The sequence below is a fragment of the Leucoraja erinacea genome, chromosome 30, assembly GCF_028641065.1.
Source record: "Leucoraja erinacea ecotype New England chromosome 30, Leri_hhj_1, whole genome shotgun sequence".
Taxonomy (NCBI): Eukaryota; Metazoa; Chordata; class Chondrichthyes; order Rajiformes; family Rajidae; genus Leucoraja; species Leucoraja erinaceus.
Genome location: NC_073406.1, coordinates 25,028,545 through 25,049,573, shown reverse-complemented (window position 1 = coordinate 25,049,573; position 21,029 = coordinate 25,028,545). Strand labels below are relative to the sequence as shown.

At 44.1% G+C, this 21,029-nt stretch overlaps 1 protein-coding gene across 1 annotated transcript in view; it reads left to right on the top strand.

The window, feature by feature from the left end:
* The window catches only part of LOC129711760 (tetratricopeptide repeat protein 34-like), a 113,501-nt gene extending 104,261 nt beyond the window's left edge, over positions 1 to 9,240 (top strand). The window contains exon 7 of the mRNA XM_055659690.1: positions 4,940 to 9,240. Within this exon, the coding sequence (XP_055515665.1) occupies positions 4,940 to 5,461 (522 nt within the window). The 3' untranslated portion in view covers positions 5,462 to 9,240. The remainder of the gene's footprint in view (positions 1 to 4,939) is intronic.
* Positions 9,241 to 21,029: the final 11,789 nt, after the last annotated feature.

Below are 21,029 nucleotides of genomic sequence, written 5' to 3'. Positions count from 1 at the left end.
GCCTTATCTGCTTATCTAAAACAGCATGACAGCAGAGCATGGGATCCTATCCACTGAAGGTAAACTTGTGAAGGGCAACTATAATAATAAGCCCCAAAAACCCAGGTATACCCATGTATGGGATATTGGTGTGATATTGACATATCTCAGAGAATGGCACCAGCCAGATCCCTCAGCTTGCTCAATCTATGTTAAAAACGCTCATGCTTATGGCTCTCGTATACGCTCACAGAGTCCAGTCACTCCATAAAGCTAGACTGGATAACATGGTGATTACCCCAGACGCATCACGTTCATATTCTAGGTCTGGTAAAAACCTAACTCGCAGGTATATGGGACTAGGCGAGATTATGAGTTCGGCACGGACTAGTAGGGTCGAGATCGCCTGTGTTTTCCGTGCTGTAATCGTTATATGGCTATATGGACCAGGAACGCCCAATTCACTGGTGGGATTCCGGGCCTACCCACCAGAGTCCAGGTTGAGTGTGGTGACCCATCTACTACAATATATAGACACAACCCACAATCTTAGAGGGAGAGGAAAGCCTATGGGTCAACCACAGAAACCCCAAGACGGGGTACGAGCCAACCACTCCAAGGTGGCTCAAACAGGTACTGAAAGCTGCCGGAATAGATAATAATACATTTTAATCCCATTCCACTAGGGCAGCATTGATATCAGCGGCTGAACGAATGGACATCCCGGTTGACCACATTCTCAAAACGGCAGAATGGTCAAGGGAACGACGTTCAGAACATTTTTTATTATAAACCGTTGATAAACCTGATTTAATTGCAGAAAGAATATTACAAACTGCAATATTAATTTAAGCTCAGGGGAGCTCTTTATGTTGTTATTGTTAACAAATACCTTTCTGTTTCTTGTGAAAGCAGATCCACTGGTTGATTACGATAACACTTCCTCCCTCAAAAACTTCGGCAGTGAGTGAAATAAAAACTGTTACACGGTTTGAAATCACAGACCTTTGAAGTCTTCACGGAATCACTCACGTGACTCCGAAGTAAAATAGTAAGATTAAACGAGTACTTACCAGTATGAAGTTTGATCTGTATTTTATGAGGAGTTACGGTGAGGTATTACGTGCCCGCCGCTCCCACCCTCAATATATAGATCAAACTAATAAACTGATGTCTCATGATCTTTACTATCTTACTTCAAATATTGTGTCTATCCTGTGATTTCACACCGCTGCTTCGAAGTATGCCGCACCTGCGCACTGGGCTGGGATCTTCACGTAATACCTCACCGTAACTCCTCATAAAATACAGATCAAACTTCATACTGGTAAGTACTCGTTTAATCTTACTATTTATTGACATTCTAATCTTGCACATTAAGCTCTTGTTATTCCATGTTCTTTGTTTTTAATTTTGAGGTGCCAATTGTTTGCACATTGTTGAAGGACGGCTGCCCAGAGAAAACACAAAAGTAATAATTGAAGAATTATAATGACTTATTTGTTTAGAGAAAGTTAATTTTTATGATCTTGAATTTTTAAACATGATGATATCCTTTGGCAGGATGATGCAAATCTGTTGAATATATTGGACCCTGAGCGGTAATTACTGCTGCTCTGCTATTGTTGATGTGGTAATGGACTATGGTTAACTGTAACATAAATATTGTAGTAGAGCAGCAGCTGGTTGCTTTAATTTGGAATATTTACAAATGATCCCTGTATGATTGCTGCTTTTAGCGAAGCCATCTTTCTGCATATTCGATTTGTTGATGAATGGATATATTTCCTTGCTCTCCTATTTTCCCTGGGAAATAAGTCAGGTAAACATCTTGAAGACCGTTACAATAGTGCTGTTCTCTAAAAGGTCTGTGCTTCATTTATCATTATCAACATTTAGAAGATGAGATACAAGGAACTGCCAATGCTGTTTTACGAAAAAAGCCACTAAGTGCTGGGGTAGTTCAGCGCGTCAAGCAGTATCTCTGGAGAACATGGATAGGTGACATTTTGTGTTGGGACCTCTCTTCAGACTGACATTCATTTAATTGAATTATTAGCTTTATTAGTTATGGATTGGCTTACTACTCCATTACATAGGATTTTTGGGTGTGGAATGAGGCCCATAGATTTTATTTTAAGTCATTCTTTCCAATTTTTTTAAATCGCTGAGACTCGAACAGAATTCCAATCAGGCAAGAATCACAATTTCACATCTATTCAACTTAAATTCTGCTTGTATTTAATCACATAATGGTGTTATATGGTGACAGACTGTACCAAAATGATGAGTGAAAACTGTTAAAAGCATTCATGTTGATTTCTGTCAGCCGTAGACACAAAATGCTGCAGTAACTCAGCGGGACGGGCAGCATCTCTGGAGAGAAGGAATGAGCGATGTTTCGGGTCGAGACCCTTCTTCAGACGCCTATAGTACAAACATTTCTGTCAGCCGTCTATAGCACAAACATTGATCATCCTACCTACCTCCTCCGACCAGCCATTGTCCACTGATAGGATCAGGAAGAGGTCTACATTCTGATTATCCCACAATGGCATGGTAAAGGGAAGGTGTACGAGAGCAGGTATAGGAAAGGCTGGAGGAATAAATAAATACTTTGTTCTGTTTGGGGAAAGGTTTGCCACAAAAAAGACAAGCTAATTGTGGATTTGGAAAATGGAATTGCATTTTATATATTCAAAAACCTGTAACTTTATTAAGGTTTTTTTTTGCTCTCATGTATCTACTAAACAAGCAGTATGGGCAGTAAGAATATAAAAAATCTTGCTTTTTTGGTACCCCTAATAAAAGTCATGTGAGGAATAGATCAGGTGAATGTACAGAATCTCTTGCGCAGAATAAGGGAATTGAGGTTTAAGGTGAAGGGGAAAAGATTTAATAGGAATCTGAGGTTTAACTTTTTCACACAAAGGGTGTGAAGTATCGGCGCTGCCCTGGCAGCAGCGGCTCGCCTGCAGTCCGTTTGTTTTTACTTTTTTTGTGTTGTTTTTTTCGTTTTGTTTAGTTTAAGTTTTTGGTTTTTAGGTTGTGTTTGCGTGGGGGGGGTTGAAACGGGGCTTGCTGTCTCTCTCTTCGGGGGAATGCAACTTTTTTGTCGTATCCCCCTTCTCTGCCTCCGTCTGCGCTGAGGCCTAATGGCGGAGCTGGCGACCTCGAGACTCCGGAGGCAGAGCCAGTCAGGACTTGCCCTGGGCTCGCTCCCGTGAGGGCGGTCCGGCTCGGGGCTGGAATGGCGCTCCCGTGAGGGGCTGTGATACTCCCGTGAGGGCGGCCTGTCGCGGGGCTGAGACTCTCCCGTGAGGGGCTGTGGCGCTCCTGTCGGAGCGGCCCAGCTCGAGGGTGTAATGGCGCTCCCGTCGGAGCGGCCCAGCCTGACGGTGGAATCGCGCTCCCGTCGGGGCGGCCCAGCTCGAGGGTGGAACGGCACTCACGTGAGGGCGATCCGGCTCGGGGCTGGAACGGTGCTACGGTGGCTGGGACGGCGTTCTGGCGGCGGTGACCTGAGTCCGGGGTTCAGCCGCGGGCCAGCGGCTGCGTCCGCTGGACTGGAGGGCGGCAGCTTCGACCACCCCGGTCCGCGGTGTTTGAGCCGGCCCGTTTGCGGGGTTCGGTGAGCCGCGGGACTGTCTGTGCCATCTCCCGGTGGGGTATCGCCTCAGCGCAGAGGGAGAAGAGGAGGGAAGAAACTGCAGCCCTAAGATTTTTGCCTCCACCACAGTGAGGAGGTGCTTGGAGGACTCACTGTGGTGGATGTTAATTTGTGTTTATTGTTGTTTATTATTGTACTATTGTATGTATGACTGCAGGCACAAAATTTTGTTCAGACCGTAAAGTCTGAATGACAATAAAGGTACTTCTGGTGGGTGTATTGTACGAGCTGCCAGAGGAGGTAGTTGATGCAGGGACCATCCCAACTTATAAAAAGCAGACAGATACATGGATAGGAAAGGTTTGGAGGGATATGGGCCAAACACAAGCAGATGGGACTAGTGTAGCTGGGACATGGGTGTGGGCATGTTGGGCTAAAGGGTCTGATCCATGCTGTATGACTGACTTCATCTCGATGAGAAATTGGAGAAGGATTTTTACTCCTTGTTGGCTCCTTACACAGCATTTCTTTTTTCAAAAGCAGATAAATGGCAATTTATTGCATTGTTGTCCTGGGATACTTTGCATGAATGCGTTCACATGTAATTTTCCACCAACAGGAGGCTAAGGGTGATGTATAAAATCATGAGGAGATTTGATAGGATGTAACCACTGAGTATTTTACCCAGGGTAGGGGTATCAAGACTAGAGGACAGATTTAAAGTGAGAGGGGAAAGATTTAATAAGAATCTGAGGGGAAACTTATTCACTCATAGGGTGGTCGGTATATGGAACAAGCTGCCAGAGGCCAAGTTGAGGCAGATACAATAACAACATTTAAAAGTTACTTGGACAGATGCATGGATAGGAAATGTTTAGAGGGATATGGACCAAATGTGGGAAAATGGGACTATCTCAGATGGGTCATCTTGGTTGCCATGGGCGAGTAGGGCCGAAGGGCCTTGTTCATTGCTGTATGACTCTGACTCTTATTTCACTGTAATTTATTGTGTGGGAAATGTTTTGAGATTTGAGATAGAAAATACTAAATAAATACTTTAAAAAATGTGTTTGTTAAATTATTTCTCTTTGCACCATGAATGACTTCAGAGAACGTTACCAGTTTGAAAATTCAGTTTATAAGCAATTTTGTGGTCTCTTGAATGAAAGTAAATGCATTTTCTGGTTATTAAATGGCTAGCTGTCCCTCAAGTGTGACAGAATACCTACCAGATATTGTTTTCATCCTCTAATTACAACCTCTAATTTAGTACTCTTTGGTGTTCTGCCTGCCAGTAAATTATCTTTCATGGGAAAGTAATGATGATCTGTTTCCCTCTTTCTTTTACAGATCGCATCACAGGAAGCCATTGCATTGGCCAAAGGGAATCAACAGGAGAAAGCACTGAAACACTATACACTAGCTGTCCTTGCAAGTAAAAATAAAGCCAAATATGTTCGTCTGCGTGCAGCATGTCTAATCAGACTGAAGCAATATGAAAGGGCCCTAAAGGACCTGCATGAGGTCGTCATAAGAAGCACCAACAGAAACTCCTCAGACTTGGTAGAAGATTATTGTTCCATAGGACATATTCAACTCCTTACCCTGAGGGATGAAGAGGCTTGTGCGAACTATATAAAAGCCTTGCAGTTAGACCAGTCTTTAGCATTAACCAACATCTCCAGTAGGCCAGGGCAGTTCAGCTTGTCTCAACACTTCCAGCGAAATGCTCTCCGAAACTTTGAACAGCAGCGTTATGAAGAAGCTTGGAATGCAGCAGAATATGGACTGATGATTGATGAAAATAACAGCGAATTGAAGAAACTGAAAACTAGGATTAAGCGAGAGGCATCAGGATGTATTGTTCATTAGTATTGTACATCATTCAATAATTAACAAAATATTTAGACAATGTGCCTTTATGGTGGCATACTGTAACTCCATGAAAGGCTGAGGTCAAAATCGGAATTCTAGTAATTACAAATTTTTGGTATAGATTGCAGATTGAGCTGGAACTGACAGTATTAAGAATAATTGTGAGCATGATATGAGGAAACAGAAACATTTAAAAGACAATGCCTTTATGTAAATTGCCAGATCAGAATTTTCTTTCAACAAACTTGAATTCAATTTTTCTTTGAACTGGTTTGGACGGTATGTCAGAATATTGTTTGATGCTGCACTTCCGGTGAAATTATGAGAATGCAATGCCAAGGAACTCTCCTAAGTTTCATTGCAATTCAATTTTAAGATGTTTTAATCCACATTTAAACAGGATATAGGGCCTGGTTTCAAGTTAACACAAGGCTAAAGAAAGCCTTTCAACAGGCTACCCGCTTTACATTCATATGGGCAGTCATTTGTGGTCTATTCACTTGTTAGAAATTTAGCACTGATCTTTATATAATATTACTTTTTAAATATGGTAATTTTAATTTGCTCTTGCCATTAAAATGCCTGACATTCACTTTTAAAGGGCTGTGTTGGTATAACTGAAGGAAAGGTTGAATGACACTGAAGTCTGAAAGAGTATGCATAGGAGGATAAACTGGTGAGTACCATTGGAGTCTAAAGTTGGCCCCTTCATTAAAATTGTTTCCTTCTTGTACATTTTACTAGAATGTTGCCTGGGTTTCAGCAACTAAGTTACAGAGAAAGGTTGAACAAGTTAGGTCTTTATTCTTTGGAGCACAGAAGGTTAAGGGGGGACATGATAGAGGTCTTTAAAATGATGAGAGGGATAGACAGAGTTGACGTGGATAAACTTTTTCCATTGAGAGTAGGGAAGATTCAAACAAGAGGACATGATTTGAGAATTAAGGGACAGAAGTTTAGGGGTAACATGAGGGGGATCTTCTTTACTCAGAGAGTGGTAGCTGTGTGGAATGAGCTTCCAGTGGAAGTGGTGGAGGCAGGTTCGATTTTATCATTTATAAATAAATTGGATAGGTATATGGACAGGAAAGGAAAGGAGGGTTATGGTCTGAGTGCAGGTAGATGGGAATAGGGGAGAATAAGTGTTCGGCACGGACGAGAAGGGCCGAGATGGCCTGTTTCCGTGCTGTAATTGTTATATGGTTATATAGTTATATTTTGGTCCTTTGTATTGAACACATAGGCACTCTTTCACCTGGGGTCTTTTAGCACAGGGGAAGAGATTGTGAATATTGCTATTACATATATACTTTTTATTATGTACAATAAACTGCATGTTTAATTAATTTTATTAAATTATAATTTTGCTGGATTAGTAATTGAATTTGGAAATCCAACAAAAGTAATATATGATTTAATATACATAATTAACTTCTTGGAAACAAGTTACAAGGACAAATAGTTTAAATGTAAAATTGATGTGCTGTGTTAGATTTTTAAATAAAACGTTTTTATTATTCTGCTTTCTTTTTTCCTGAATTTCGATATTTCCCTTCAGTAGGCTTAAGTATTTTTTTCCAGAGGTGTCAACAGCATCAATACATCAATACCATGTTGCTGATCTTCATGTGATTCCTGAGACCTGATGTTAGCAGGGCATTCAGTGGCAGGAGATGTTACAGAGGGGCTGGACCCTGGCCTTGCTTGGATATTCACTCTCACACATTTTTTTGCAGTAGTCGCTGGTCAGCAATCAGTTATTCAATTGTTCCTGTAGAATTTTCACGATGACAGAGAAATTTCAAAACAATTTACCTTGAAAATGTCACCGTTAATTGTTTCCTACCTTAAGAATAAAAATATTCATGATGGAATTCATAGTAGATTGTATTGTAAATGTTGAGCAGAAGAGTTGTGGTTTTAAGGACCTAACAGTTTCTCAAATATTAGCGAGACTGGTGGCAGGTTTTGTTAATGTGACTTTTGTTCTTTTTTCACTATTCATTGATTACTATTCCACTGAAAACTGCCGAACACTGGGAGAATGTGAAAATGCTATCTATTGTAGTTAGGAATATATCAAACTTGTATTTAAGATATTAGATTTATACAACCTTTGTGATGATCTTAGTGAGATTCTTAACCTAATACGTGCATGCATATTTTTAAATAGACATTGCATTATCCCACATCCAATCTATTGATTTCCTGGAAGGAACAAGGAACTGCAGATGCTGGTTTACAAAAAAAAAGGACAACGTGCTGGAGTAACTCAATGGGTCATGTAGGGTTGCCAGAGAACATGGATGTGACGTTTTGGGTAGGGACCCTTCTTCAGACTGATTGTAGGAGGCGTGAAAGAAAGCTGGAAAAGGAGGGGCAGGACAAAGTCTGACAGGTAGTAGGTTGATACAGGTGATTGGGGTTTTGATAGGCAGATGATGATTGGACAAAGGACAGAGATGAAAAGACAGAGGTGGAATCGTGGCTTGATCCGACGAGCAGGATCTCCGAGCAGCAACGGAGCTGGAGCTGCCGACGGTAAGGGAACCTCTGTCCCAGCGCAGGCTCGCGGAAACAGCAGATAGAGTAAGTACAGTATCTGTAAGCATGGCCTCCATTGTATCCGGAAACATGGTCGTCGGGCAGGACTTCAGGTCAGATTGAAGCGCAAGGGACTCTGACCCCCCTCTCGCTACCATCCTACTAGTCAATGTACAATCATTGGAAAATAAGGTGGAGGACCTAAGATCCCTTACGAAAGGGAGCTGAGGAAATGCTCTGTGTTCTGTTTCACAGAGGCATGGCTCACCCCCAGACTCAGCAGTCCAGCCTGAAGGTTTCTCCATCCATCGCATGGACCATATACTGGCATCTGGGAAAGGGAGAGGAGGTGGCAGTTCTGTCCAGCCCCTGCTCTCTGGAACATCTGGCGTTGAAATGTCGCCCCTTCTACCTACCGAGGAAATTCACCTCCATCATCCTGTCTGAATCTCACCCCAGGCATACGTCGTCTGGCACTGGAGGAGTTGCATGCCGTAGTCAACAAGCATCCGACAGCTTACCCCAAGGCGTTTACCATCATAGCCAGGGACTTCAACAGAGCCAACCTGAAAAAATCTCTCCCAAACTTCCATCAATATGTCTCCTTCAGCACCAGAGGATCAAACACTCTTGACCACTGCTATACAACCATCAAAGATGCCTATATTTCTATCCCTCACCCTCACTTTGGAAAATCCAACCGTTCTGCGGGGCTGCTTCTTCGTGCATACAGGCAGCAACTGAAGAAAGCACCCCCAGAGGTGAGGATTGGACAGAACTGGTTGGTGGAGGCAGAGGAACAACTACAGGACTGCTTGGAGTCTGTGGGCAATGTTCAAGGACTCGACAACGGACCCAAATGAATTCACCACAGTCGTTACAGACTTCATAGGAAATGTGTGGAGGACTGCAATTTAACAAAAACCTTCCGAATGTTTCCTAACCAGAAGCCTTGGATGAACCATGATTTCCACATTCTGCTGAAGACCAGCTCCCGGCCATTCAGGTCTGGTGACGCAGAGGTCTATAAGAAGTCCAGATAAGACCTTGACAAGGCCATCAAAAGGGCCTTCCGTTCAAAGCTGGAGGATGTTCAGCAACTGTGGCAGGGCTTGAATGCCATCACCTCCTACAAGGCGAAATCAGGAGGCAGCTCAAACGACTGCGAAGCATCACACCCTGACGAAGTCAATGTATTCTACGCACGCTTTGATAGGGAGAACACTGATGTGCCTTCCCGAGCCCCCATTCACCCTAATGATATTATAGTCACAGAGGCTGACGTCAAAAGATCCTTCGGGGGGGTGAACCCTCGGAAAGCGCCTGAACCTGCTGGTTTACCCAGCCTGTGCAGACCAACTGGCTGGGGTTTTTGCGGACATTTTCAATCTCTCACTGCTGAGTTCTGAGGTTCCCTCCTGCTTTAAGAGGGCATCAATAATACCGGTGCCCAAGAAGAGTAAGGTGACGTGCCTCAATGACTATCGACCAATGGCACTAACGTCCGTGATGATGAAGTGCTTTGAGAAGTTAGTTATGGGACATATCAACTACTACCTCAATAAGAACCTCGACCCACTACTATTCGCCTACCGTCACAACAGGTCATCGGAGGATGCGTTCTCACTGGCTCTCCGCTCCGCACTGGTCCACTTAGACAAAAAAAAACACGTCAGGCTATTGTTTATTGACTACAGCTCGGTATTCAATACCATCATCCCCTCCACGCTGGTTATGAAGTTGGGGACCTGGGGTGGAGGGGATTGCACTGAGGAACTTTTGCAGGCTGGAAGAGTCCATGTACCACGTGTACACGGAGTGTGTGAGGCTGCAGCCACTGTTTCAATACCTAAAGGGGCTTCTCCTTGCCTTCTGGCTGCATTTTTCACCCACCATCCTCACCTGTGCGTAGGGGAGAGGGTAGGGCCGAGGATGTCCTGGTTGGGTTGCTCCTGGGCCTGGCCAAGCTGGCCATCCACGAGTCATGGTGCCAGGCGGAAGAGGGCTCTGCCCGAGCCGGCTACCTGCCCCTCTTCTAGGGTTACATCCGTGCCCGGGTGGGGTTAGAAAGGGAATATGCCCTGTCCACGGGCACGCTGGGGGATTTCCAGGACCGCTGGGCACCGCAGGGGGTTGCATGCATCCTCATTAAGGATTGTAAACATAGCTGTATAGTAGTTTATTTAGTATTTTTGTTTGTATTGTATTATGGTGGTGGGTTCTGGTTTGTTTTATTGTACTGTAAATATTTTTAATTGAATACATTAAAGCTGGTTACGAATGGACCAGTAGATCATTCCTTGTAGCCAGGATCCAAAGGGCAAGGAGCACCGCCACCCCACCTAGGATCCGCAAGGGGAGGAGTGGCTCTGCTGTCGGTGACTGAAGGACTGGTGACAGGATCTAGGGAGCGGGCAGGGCTGAAATGTCCTAGTTGGGTTGCTCCTAGGCCTGGCCAAGCTGGCTATCCGCAAGTCACGGTGCCAGGCTGAAGAGGGCTTTGCCCGAGCCAGATGCTTGCCTCTTTACCGGGGTTGTATAGTAGTTATTAGAATATTTGTAACATCATTGTTTGATGATTTTGTAACATGGTGGTGGGTATGCCACCATGGTTTTGTTTTTTTTGGTTTTTGTATCGTGCTGAAATTAAATTAATTATTTTTTGATACAAAAAAAAAGCTAGTTACGAAACTCATGGAACTGGGTCTCTGCAATTGGATCCTCAACTACCTAACCTACAGACCACAGTCTGTTCGAATTGGCAGAAACACTTCATCCTCAGTGATAATCAGTACAGGAGCACCTCAAGGCTGCCTGCTCAGCCCCCTACTCTACTCATGATTGCGTAGATGGACATAGTTAAAACTACATCATCAAGGTCGCGGAGAGTACAGAGGAGATTTACTAGAATGTTGCCTGGGTTTCAGCAACTAAGTTACAGAGAAAGGTTGAACAAGTTAGGGCTTTATTCTTTGGAGCGCAGAAGGTTAAGGTGGGACTTGATAGAGGTTTTTAAAATGATGAGAGGGATAGACAGAGTTGACGTGGAAAAGCTTTTCCCACTGAGAGTAGGGAAGATTCAAACAAGGGGACATGACATGAGAATTAAGGCACTGAAGTTTAGGGGTAACATGAGGGGGAACTTCTTTACTCCGAGAGTGGTAGCTGTGTGGAATGAGCTTCCAGTGAAGGTGGTGGAGGCAGGTTCGTTTTTATCATTTAAAAATAAATTGGATAGTTATATGGATGGGAAGGGAATGGAGAGTTATGGTCTGAGCGCAGGTATATGGGACTAGGGGAGATTATGTGTTCGGCATGGACTAGAAGGGTCGAGATGGCCTGTTTCCGTGCTGTAATTGTTATATGGTTATATTATATGGTTGCTGAGGGACGAATTACATGGTGATGAGTCAGAGTCTAGATGTGAGATCGACCGACTGACCAAGCCCAACAACCTGGCACTCAATATCAGCAAAACCAAAGAACTGATTATGGAGTTTGGAAGAGGAAGGATGAGGACACACAATCCTGTTTACATCAATGGGACGATGGTGGAGAGACTCAAAAACCTCAAATTCCTGGGCGTGCATATTTCTGACGATCTTTCCTGGACCCAGCACACTGACTCAGCGCCTCTACCTCCTGAGAAGATTACAGAGTTTCAGTATGTCAAAGAGGATTCTCTTGAACGTCTACAGATGCACAGCAGAGAGCATACTGACTGGTTGCATCGTGGCCTGGTTCAGCAACTTGAACGTCCAGGAGTGGAAAAGAACTGCAAAAAGTTGCAAAGACTGCCCAGTCCATCACCGGCTCAATGACTTCCATGACCTCCCCATCATCAAAGTGATCTATCGTAGTCACCGCCTCAAAATGGCAGCCAGCATCATCAAAGACCCACACCATCCTGGCCACACACTCATCTCACTCCTGCCATCGGGAAGAAGGAACACAAGCCTGAAAACAGTAATGTCCAGGTTCAGAAACAGCTACTTCCCTACAGCCATCAGGGTATTAAACATTACAACCTCATAAGCTATGAGCTACAATAGACCATTATTATTATTATTATTATTGCACTGTTATTCTTTTTTTTCTTCTGAGATTTTGTTATTATTTGTTATGATTACATATTCTGTTGTGCTGCAGCAAGTAAGAATTTCATTGTTCTATCTGTGACATATGACAATAAAACACTCTTGAGTCGCTTGACTCTTGACAAAAGGACTGTAGATCTGCAAATTGTAAAGCTATGGGGAAGGAATATAGGTAGAAGGAGGGGGAGAGAGGAGAAACAGGTGCGAGTCAAAGTGGGGCACGGGAATGGGGTGAGAGTAGAAGGAAAGAGTGGGGGAGTGGGAAGATGCATGGCAGATGAAGTTTAATGTGGATAAATGTGATGTAGCAAAAACAGGAAGGCAGATTACTATCTAAATGGTGTTCAAGAAGGAACTGCAGATGCTGGAAAATCGAAGGTACACAAAAATGCTGGAAAAACTCAGCGGGTGCAGCAGCATCCATGGAGCGAAGGAGATAGGTAACCTTTCGGGCCAAAACTCTTCTTCAGACACTATCTAAATGGTGTCAAATTGGGAAAAGGGGAAGTACAACGGGATCTGGGGGTCCTTGTTCATCAGTCTATGAAAGTAAGCATGCAGGTACAGCAGGCAGTGAATAAAGCGAATGGCATGTTGGCCTTTAAAACAAGAGGAATCGAATATAGGAGCAAAGTAGTCCTTTTGCAGTTGTACAGAGTCCTAGTGAGACCACATCTGGAATATTGTGTGCAGTTTTTGTCCCCTAATGTGAGGAAGGACATTCTTGCTATTGAGGGAGTGCAGCGTAGGTTTACAAGGTTAATATCCGGGATGTCGGGACTGTCATATGCTGAGAGAATGGAGCAGCTGGGCTTGTACACTCTGGAGATTAGAAGGATGAGAGGAGATCTCATTGAAACATATATTAAGGGTTAAAGATTGTTAAGGGTTTGGACACGCTAGAGGCAGGAAACATGTTCCCGACGTTGGGGGAGTCCAGAACCAGGGGCCACAGTTTAAGAATAAGGAATAAGCCATTTAGAACAGAGATGGGGAAACACTTTTTTTCACAGAGAATGGTGAGTCTGTGGAATTCTCTGCCTCAGAGGGCGGTGGTGGCGGGTTCTCTGGATGCTTTCAAGAGAGAGCTAGATAGGGCTCTTAAAAATAGCGGAGTCAGGGGATATGGGGAGAAGGTAGGAACGGGGTACTGATTGGGGATGATCAGCCATGAGCACATTGAATGGCGGTGTTGGCTCGAAGGGCCGAATGGCCTACTTCTGCACCTATTGTCTATTGTCTATATTGGAAGAGGGGCAGAATTTAATAGTTACCTAAAATTGGAGAATTCAGAAATAGAGGGGTCCAGATGGGGTACAAGGGAGGGGAAGGGGGGTAGAGGGAGAAAGGTGGAGAAGGTTGTGAGAAGTTAGCTAAAATTGGAGAATTTGATGTTCATACTGTTGGGTTATAAAATACAATCAAAATATGAGGCGCTGTTCCTCTAGTTTGTGTGTGGCCTCACTCTGGCAATGGAGGAGGCACAGGATGGAAAGGTCAGTATGGGGAGAGTAGTTAGCAACCAAGAGATCCTGCTGGCCAAGTGTTCGGCAAAATGGTCTACGCTTAGTATCGTCAATGTACAGGAGATCACATCGGATACATGATTTTAGAGGAGGTGCACGTGAACCCCTGTCTCACCTGGAAGTACTGTTGGGAATCCCAGGATGGATGTGAGGGAGGACATACAGGGACAGGAGTTACATCCTCTCTGGTTGATGGGAAAGTACCTGGGGAGGAGGCCCAGGACACAAAGGTCAGTGTGGGAATGGGAAGGGGAGTTAAAATGGTTAACAACCAGGAGATACAGTAGGCCTTGGCGGACTGAGCACAAGTTTGAACAAGGCTGGAGTTCCACTGATCCGCACCTTTCACCCCACAAGGCTCCACATCCAATGCATCATCCTATGAAATTCCCATCATCTCCAACGTGACTTTTCTGCCTTCCATAGAGACCACTCCCTTCCATCGTGAAATTAGTGATGGACAATCAATGCTGGACTGGCCAGCTAAGCTGCTATCTTGAAAAAATTAAGTTATGTACAGAAACACAAATCAATAAAAATGATTATGGAATAGAATACTGTATTATAACATGTGACAAGGCACAGTGAAATTATTTGCTTACATGCCCAATGTATACAAAGATTAGGTTAATATCCCATTTAAAAATAAAACATTATTTCTGGAAGAATAGAAAATAAGAAAAGGATTTGTTAAAGTTGTATTGAATCCTGGTTTGTGCATAGTGTGTTCTGCATCAATCTGGTTTATATTTGTAAATAACTTGACTCTGAAGCTGACTAAGATGTTTTACATATCCGGAGAATTTGAACGGGCTGGGACTTGTTCCCTTTGAAACAAGCAGGGTGAAGGTGGCCCAAGGAGGGACTTTAGCATTCTGGATGTATTTGATAAAGTAACTGTTGTGAAGATATTTTCCAAAGTGAGAGATGAGTACCATAACATATCCAAATTCAATCAGAAATTCAGGAGAAAGTTCCTAAACATAAGAGGTGGCGGCACGGTGGCGCAGCCGGAGAGTTGCTGCTTTGCGGCGCTTACAGCGCCAGAGACCCGGGTTCAATCTCAATTATGGATACTGTCTGTATGGATCTTAGACATTCTTCCCGTTACCGCGTGGGTTTTCTGAGATCATCCGTTTCCTCCCACTCTCCAAAGACGTACAGGTTTGTAGGTTAAATTGGCATGGTACAAGTGTAAATTGGCCCCAATGCGAGTAGGATAGTGTTAATGTGCGGGGATTGCTGGTCAGTGCAAACTCGGTGGGCCGAAGAGCCTGTTTCTGCGCTGTATCTCTAAATTAAACTAAAAGTTAACGTATAACTTACTACCACCAAAAAGTAGATGAATTAAAGAGAAGGCTAGATAAAATACTCACGAGGAAGAAAGTAATAGGTTATGCCTTGTCACACGTAGACACGGGCAGGTGAATATAAATTTACATTAATCAGTTAGAAGAATGATCTTTTACTTCACTTTATATTCTATGTAATCAGATCTTTTAAATAAACGTTTACGTGTGAATTAAAATGTATATCTAATATGTAAATATTTAAATATGTCGTTACTCACATTTATTGTCCTGATGTTTTAATTGATTGTCATAATTGCAGGCAGCTGTGGAGCCTCAGTAATTCAATCTAATTACAGTGAGTGGCAAATGGGGCTAATGAGTTTCATGGCCTCACCACAGCAGTAGAAAGGGCAAATCAGTCACCGCATCGACAGCAAACGTGCTGATACTACATTTTGTTTTCTCTGTGAGGGAGAAAAAGAGAGAATTATTTTTGTCAAAATGAATCTATCAAGAGCAAACATACAAAGAAACAAAACAGTTCAGATGAGCTATAGGTTGTTATTTGATTAGAAACATAGAAAATAGGTGCAGGAGTAGGCCATTCAGCCCTTCTAGCCTGCACCACCATTCAATATGATCATGGCTGATCATCCAACTGAGTATCCCGTAACTGCCTTCTCTCCATTCCCCCTGATCCCCTTATCCGCAAGGGCCACATCTAACTCCCTCTTAAATATAGCCAATAAACTGGCCTCAACTACCTTCTGTGGCAGAGAATTCCACAGATTCACCACTCTCTGTGTGAAAAATGTTTTTCGCATCTCGGTCGTAAAAGACTTCCCCTTTATCCTTAAACTGTGTTTGACCCCATTGTTCTGGACTTCCCCAACATCGGGAACAATCTTCCTGCATCTAGCCTGTCCAATCCCTTAAGAATTTTGTAAGTTTCTATAAGATCCCCCCTCAATCTTCTAAATTCTAGCGAGTACAAGCCAAGTCTATCCAGTCTTTCTTCATATGAAAGGCCTGACATCCCAGGAATCAGTCTGGTGAACCTTCTCTGTACTCCCTCTATGGCAAGAATGTATTTCCTCAGATTAGGAGACCAAAACTATATGCAATACTCCAGGTGTGATCTCACCAAGACCCTGTACAACTGCAGTAGAACCTCCCTGCTCCTATACTCAAAGCCTTTTGCTATGAATGCTAACATACCATTCGCTTTCTTCACTGCCTGCTGCACCTGCATGCCTACTTTCAATGACTGGTGTACCCATGACACCCAGGTCTCGTTGCATCTCCCCTTTTCCTAATCGGCCACCATTCAAATAATAGTCTACTTTCCTGTTTTTGCCACCAAAGTGGATAACCTCACATTTATCCACATCCATACTGCATCTGCCATGCATTTGCCCACTCACCCAACCTATCCAAGTCACCTTGCAGTCTCCTAGCATCCTCCTCACAGCTAACACTGTCCCCCAGCTCCGTGTCATCCACAAACATGGAGATGTTGCATTCAATTCACTCGGCCAAATCATTAATATATATTGTAAATAGCTGGGGTCCCAGCACTGAGCCTTGCGGTACCCCCCTAGTCACTGCCTGCCATTGTGAAAAGGACCCGTTTACTCCTACTCTTTGCTTCCTGTCTGCTAGCCAGTTCTCTATCCACATCAATACTGAAACCCCAATAACGTGTGCTTTAAATTTGCATACTAATCTCTTATGCGGGACCTTGTCGAAAGCCTTCTGAAAGTCCAGATATAACACATCCACTGGTTCTCCCATCCACTCTACTAGTTACATCCTCGAAAAATTCTATAAGATTCGTCAGACATGATTTACCTTTCATAAATCCATGCTGACTTTGTCCAATGATTTCACCATTTTCCAAATGTGCTGCTATCCCATCTTTAATAACTGACTAGCAGTTTTCCCACTACCGATGTTAGACTAACTGGTTTGTAATTCCCCATTTTCTCTCTCCCTCGCTTTTTAAAAAGTGGGGTTACATTAGCTACCCTCCAATCCTCAGGAACTACTCCAGAATCTAAAGAGTTTTGAAATTATATTGGAGTATGTCAAAGCTGTGCATTATTAGACTACCCACAGCTGTACGTGGACCCAGGTAGAGTAAAACCATTGTGTTTAACGAAGGAAATTTTTTTGATTCGATCAATGTTAGACACTTCAATAATTTAGAGCAGAAACCTTTTTCTCATAGTACAACATACTCTTCCATCTGCCTGTTCTCCTAACTAAAGAAATGATAACTGTCATAAATAAATGCAAGGTAGACACAAAATGCTGGAGTAACTCAGCGGGTGAGGCAGCATCTCTGGAGAGAAGGAATGGGCGACCTTTTGGGTCGAGACCCTTCTTCCGACCCTAAACACCACCCATTCCTTCTCTCCAGAGATGCTGCCTCACTCGCTGAGTTACTCCAGCATTTTGTGCCTACTTTTGATTTAAACCAGCATCTGCAGTTCTTTCTTACACTTAAATAAATGTATATACATTTCCTTACAAAACCCAATACTGATGAGGAAATACAATGTTATCCTCTACTTACACCCGTTTCAACCATGCTGTTGGGTAGATGTGACCTATAATATGCCTGCAACTGTTCAGTCGATAATGTAATACCCTGTTTTTAAAACACATTGCTTATTTTGGGCAGTTTGGTAAATTCCTCATCTGAAGAGTGTTTTAATGTAATATGTCCCAGATAGGACAATGAAATTCATGCTTGCTGCAGCACAACAGAATATGTAAACATAGTACATAACGGGAGAAAAAAAATTCAGTGTGTGTATATATACATGCACACATACTCAATAAATAAACAAATATAGTGTAATAATAATAATAGTCTGTTGTAGTTCAGAGCTTATTTGTTTCGTGTTTAATATCCCGATGGCTGTAGGGAAGAAGCTGCTCCTGAACCTGGACGTAACAGTTTTCAGGCTCCTGTACCTTCTTCCCAATGGCAGTGGTGAAATGAGTGTGTGGCCAGGGTGGTGTGGATCTTTGATGATGTTGGCTGCCTTTTTTAAGGCAGCGACTTCAATAGATTCCTTCGATGGTGGGGAGGTCAGAGCCGATGGTGGACTGGGCAGTGGTCAAAACATTTTGCAGTCTTTTCCGCTTCTGGACGTTCAAGTTGCCGAACCAGGCCACGATGCAACCAGTCAGTATGCTCTCTACTGTGCACCTGTAGAAGTTCAAGAGAATCATCTTTAACATACCAAATCTCATTAATCTTCTCAGGAAGTAGAGGAGCTGATGTGCCTTCTTTACAATTGCATCAGTGTGCTGGGTCCAGGAAAGATCTTCGGAAATATGCACTCCCAGGAATTTGAAGTTTTTGACCCTCTCCACCATATAAACAGGATTGTGGATCCTCATCCTGTCCACAATCAGTTCGTTGGTTTTACTGATGTTGGGAGCCAGGTTATTGTGCTGATACCATTTGGTCAATCGGTCGATCTCACTTCTATACTCTGACTCATCACCATCTGTGATTCATCCAACAACAGTGGTGTCGTCGGCGAACTTGTTGATGGAGCTCGCACTATGTCCGGCTACACAGTCATGGGTATAGAGTGAGCACAGCAGGGGCCTGAGCAGGCACACAGCCATGAGGTACTCCCGAACTGATTGTTACTGAAGATGAAGTAACAAATAAGAAATGATGATTCAATTTACAAGAACAACTAGCCTTTTTATTGTACCTTTAATCTGGTGCTTAAGCAGGAATGGTGTTCATTTTAACTTGGAATGTTAAATGTAGCATTCAATGGAGCAGATATGTAGACAGATCATGGAAAGATGCAAAAACTAAAGTGTTGCCGTAGTGGACGGCTTTAACTACCACAATATTGAATAGGACTTCCATCTTGCAAAAGACTTAGATGGGGCAGAATTTGTTGGGTATATCCAAGAGGGTGTGGATGGTTCAATTAGAGGAGGGACCATACTGGACCATGTATTGGGAAAGGTCTGGCCAGGTAACTGGTGTTTCAATGGAACAGTATTTTGAGAACAGGGATCACAACTCCTTTAGTTTAATGGAAAGACTTGAAATTTAATAAATATCAAATACTAGAGGGCAGAAAATGCTGGAGAAACTCAGCGGGTGCAGCAGCATCTATGGAGCGAAGGAAATAGGCAACTTTTCAGGCCGAAACCCTTCTTCAGACTGATGGGGGGGGGGGGGGGAGATGAAAGGGAAAAGGAGGAGGAGGAGCCCGAGGGCTGGGGGATGGGAGGAGACAGCAAGGGCTAACAAAATTGGGAGAATTCAATGCTCATGCCCGCAGGATGCAGACTCCCCAAGCGGAATATGAGGTGCTGTTCCTCCAATTTCCGGTGTTGCTCGCTCTGGCCATGGAGGGGACCCAGGACAGAGAGGTCGGATACGGAATGGGAGGGGGAGTTGAAGTGCTGAGCCACCGGGAGGTCAGGTTGGTTATTGCGGACCGAGCGGAGGTGTTCGGCGAAACGATCGCCCAGCCTCCGCTTGGTCTCACTGATGTAGATCAGCTGACATCTAGAGCAGCGGATGCAATAGATGAGGTTGGAGGAGATGCAGGTGAACCTCTGTCGCACCTGGAACAACTGCTTGGGTCCTTGAATGGAGTCGAGAGGGGAGGTAAAGGGAGTTACGAAGGGAGCGGTCTTTGCGATGTAACTGAGGTAGAGGTCGTCGAACAATCCTTGTTCAATATGTACCAGGGCCCCATCCCCGACCTCTACCTCCGTTACATCGACGACTGCTTTGGTGCCACCTCCTGCACCCACACACAACTGACTGACTTCATCCACTTCACCACTAACTTCCATCCGGCACTCAAATACACCTGGACTATTTCCGACACTTCCCTACCATTCCTTGACCTCACTATCTCCATCGCAGGTGACCGACATCCACTATTAACCTACTGACTCCCATGGCTATCTGGACTACACTTCTTCCCACCCTGCTTCCTGTAAGGACTCAATCCCCTATTCCCAATTCCTCCGTCTACGCCGCGTCTGCTCCCAGGATGAGGCGTTCCACACCAGGGCATCTGAAATGTCCTCATTCTTCAGGGAACGGGGGGGGGGGGTTCCCCTCCTCCACCATAGATGAGGCTCGCACCAGGGTCTCGTCCATACCCCGCAACACTGCTCTCTCCCCCCATCCCCGCACTCGCAACAAGGGCAGAGTCCCCCTAGTCCTCACCTTTCACCCCACCAGTCATCACATACAACAAGTAATCCTCCGTCAGTTTTGCCACCTCCAAAGTGACCCCACCACTAGCCACATTTTTCCATCTCCCCCCATGTCTGCCTTTCTTCTCGCTGCCCCCCCCCCCCCCCCCCCCCCCCCCCCCCCCATCAGTCTGAAGAAGGGTTTCGGCCAAAAACGTTGCCTATTTACTTTGCTCCATTAATGCTGCTGCACCCGCTGAGTTTCTCCAGCATTTTTGTGTACCTTCGATTTTCCAACATCGGCAGTTCCTTCTAAAACACTAGAGGGCAGAGCTTTAAGAAGAGTAGGGCAAAGTTAAAAGGAGACATATGGGGCAAATTTTTCACACAGAAGATGGTGCCAAGGACGGTGATAGCAGCAGTAGTGGCATTTAAGAGACTTCCAGATAGGCACTTAGATACGCAGGGAATGGAGGAATGTGGATTATGTGTCGGCCAGAAAGAGTTGGTCTAGGCATTATGGTTGGCACAGACGTGGGGTGAAGATGTTGGAATCATGAGCAAAAAAGAAACAAAGTATTGAAGGAAATCAGCAGGCCAGGCGGCATCTGTTGACAAAAATGCAAAGACAACTTCTCAGTCTGTGTCGTCATGGAAGCACATACAGCGGTATTTAAGAAGCCTTTAGATACATGAATATGTAGGTAATTGGAGGGATATAGATCCCATGAAGTCAGAAGGGATGAGTTTAGACACAAAAAGCAGGAGTAACTCAGTGGGTCAGCCAGCATCTCTGGGGAAAAGGAATAGATGATGTTTCATGTTGAGGCCCTTCTTCAAACTGAGAGTCAAAGAAGAGGGAACGGAGAGAAATGAAAAGCTACATGGAACAAGTGAATGAAAA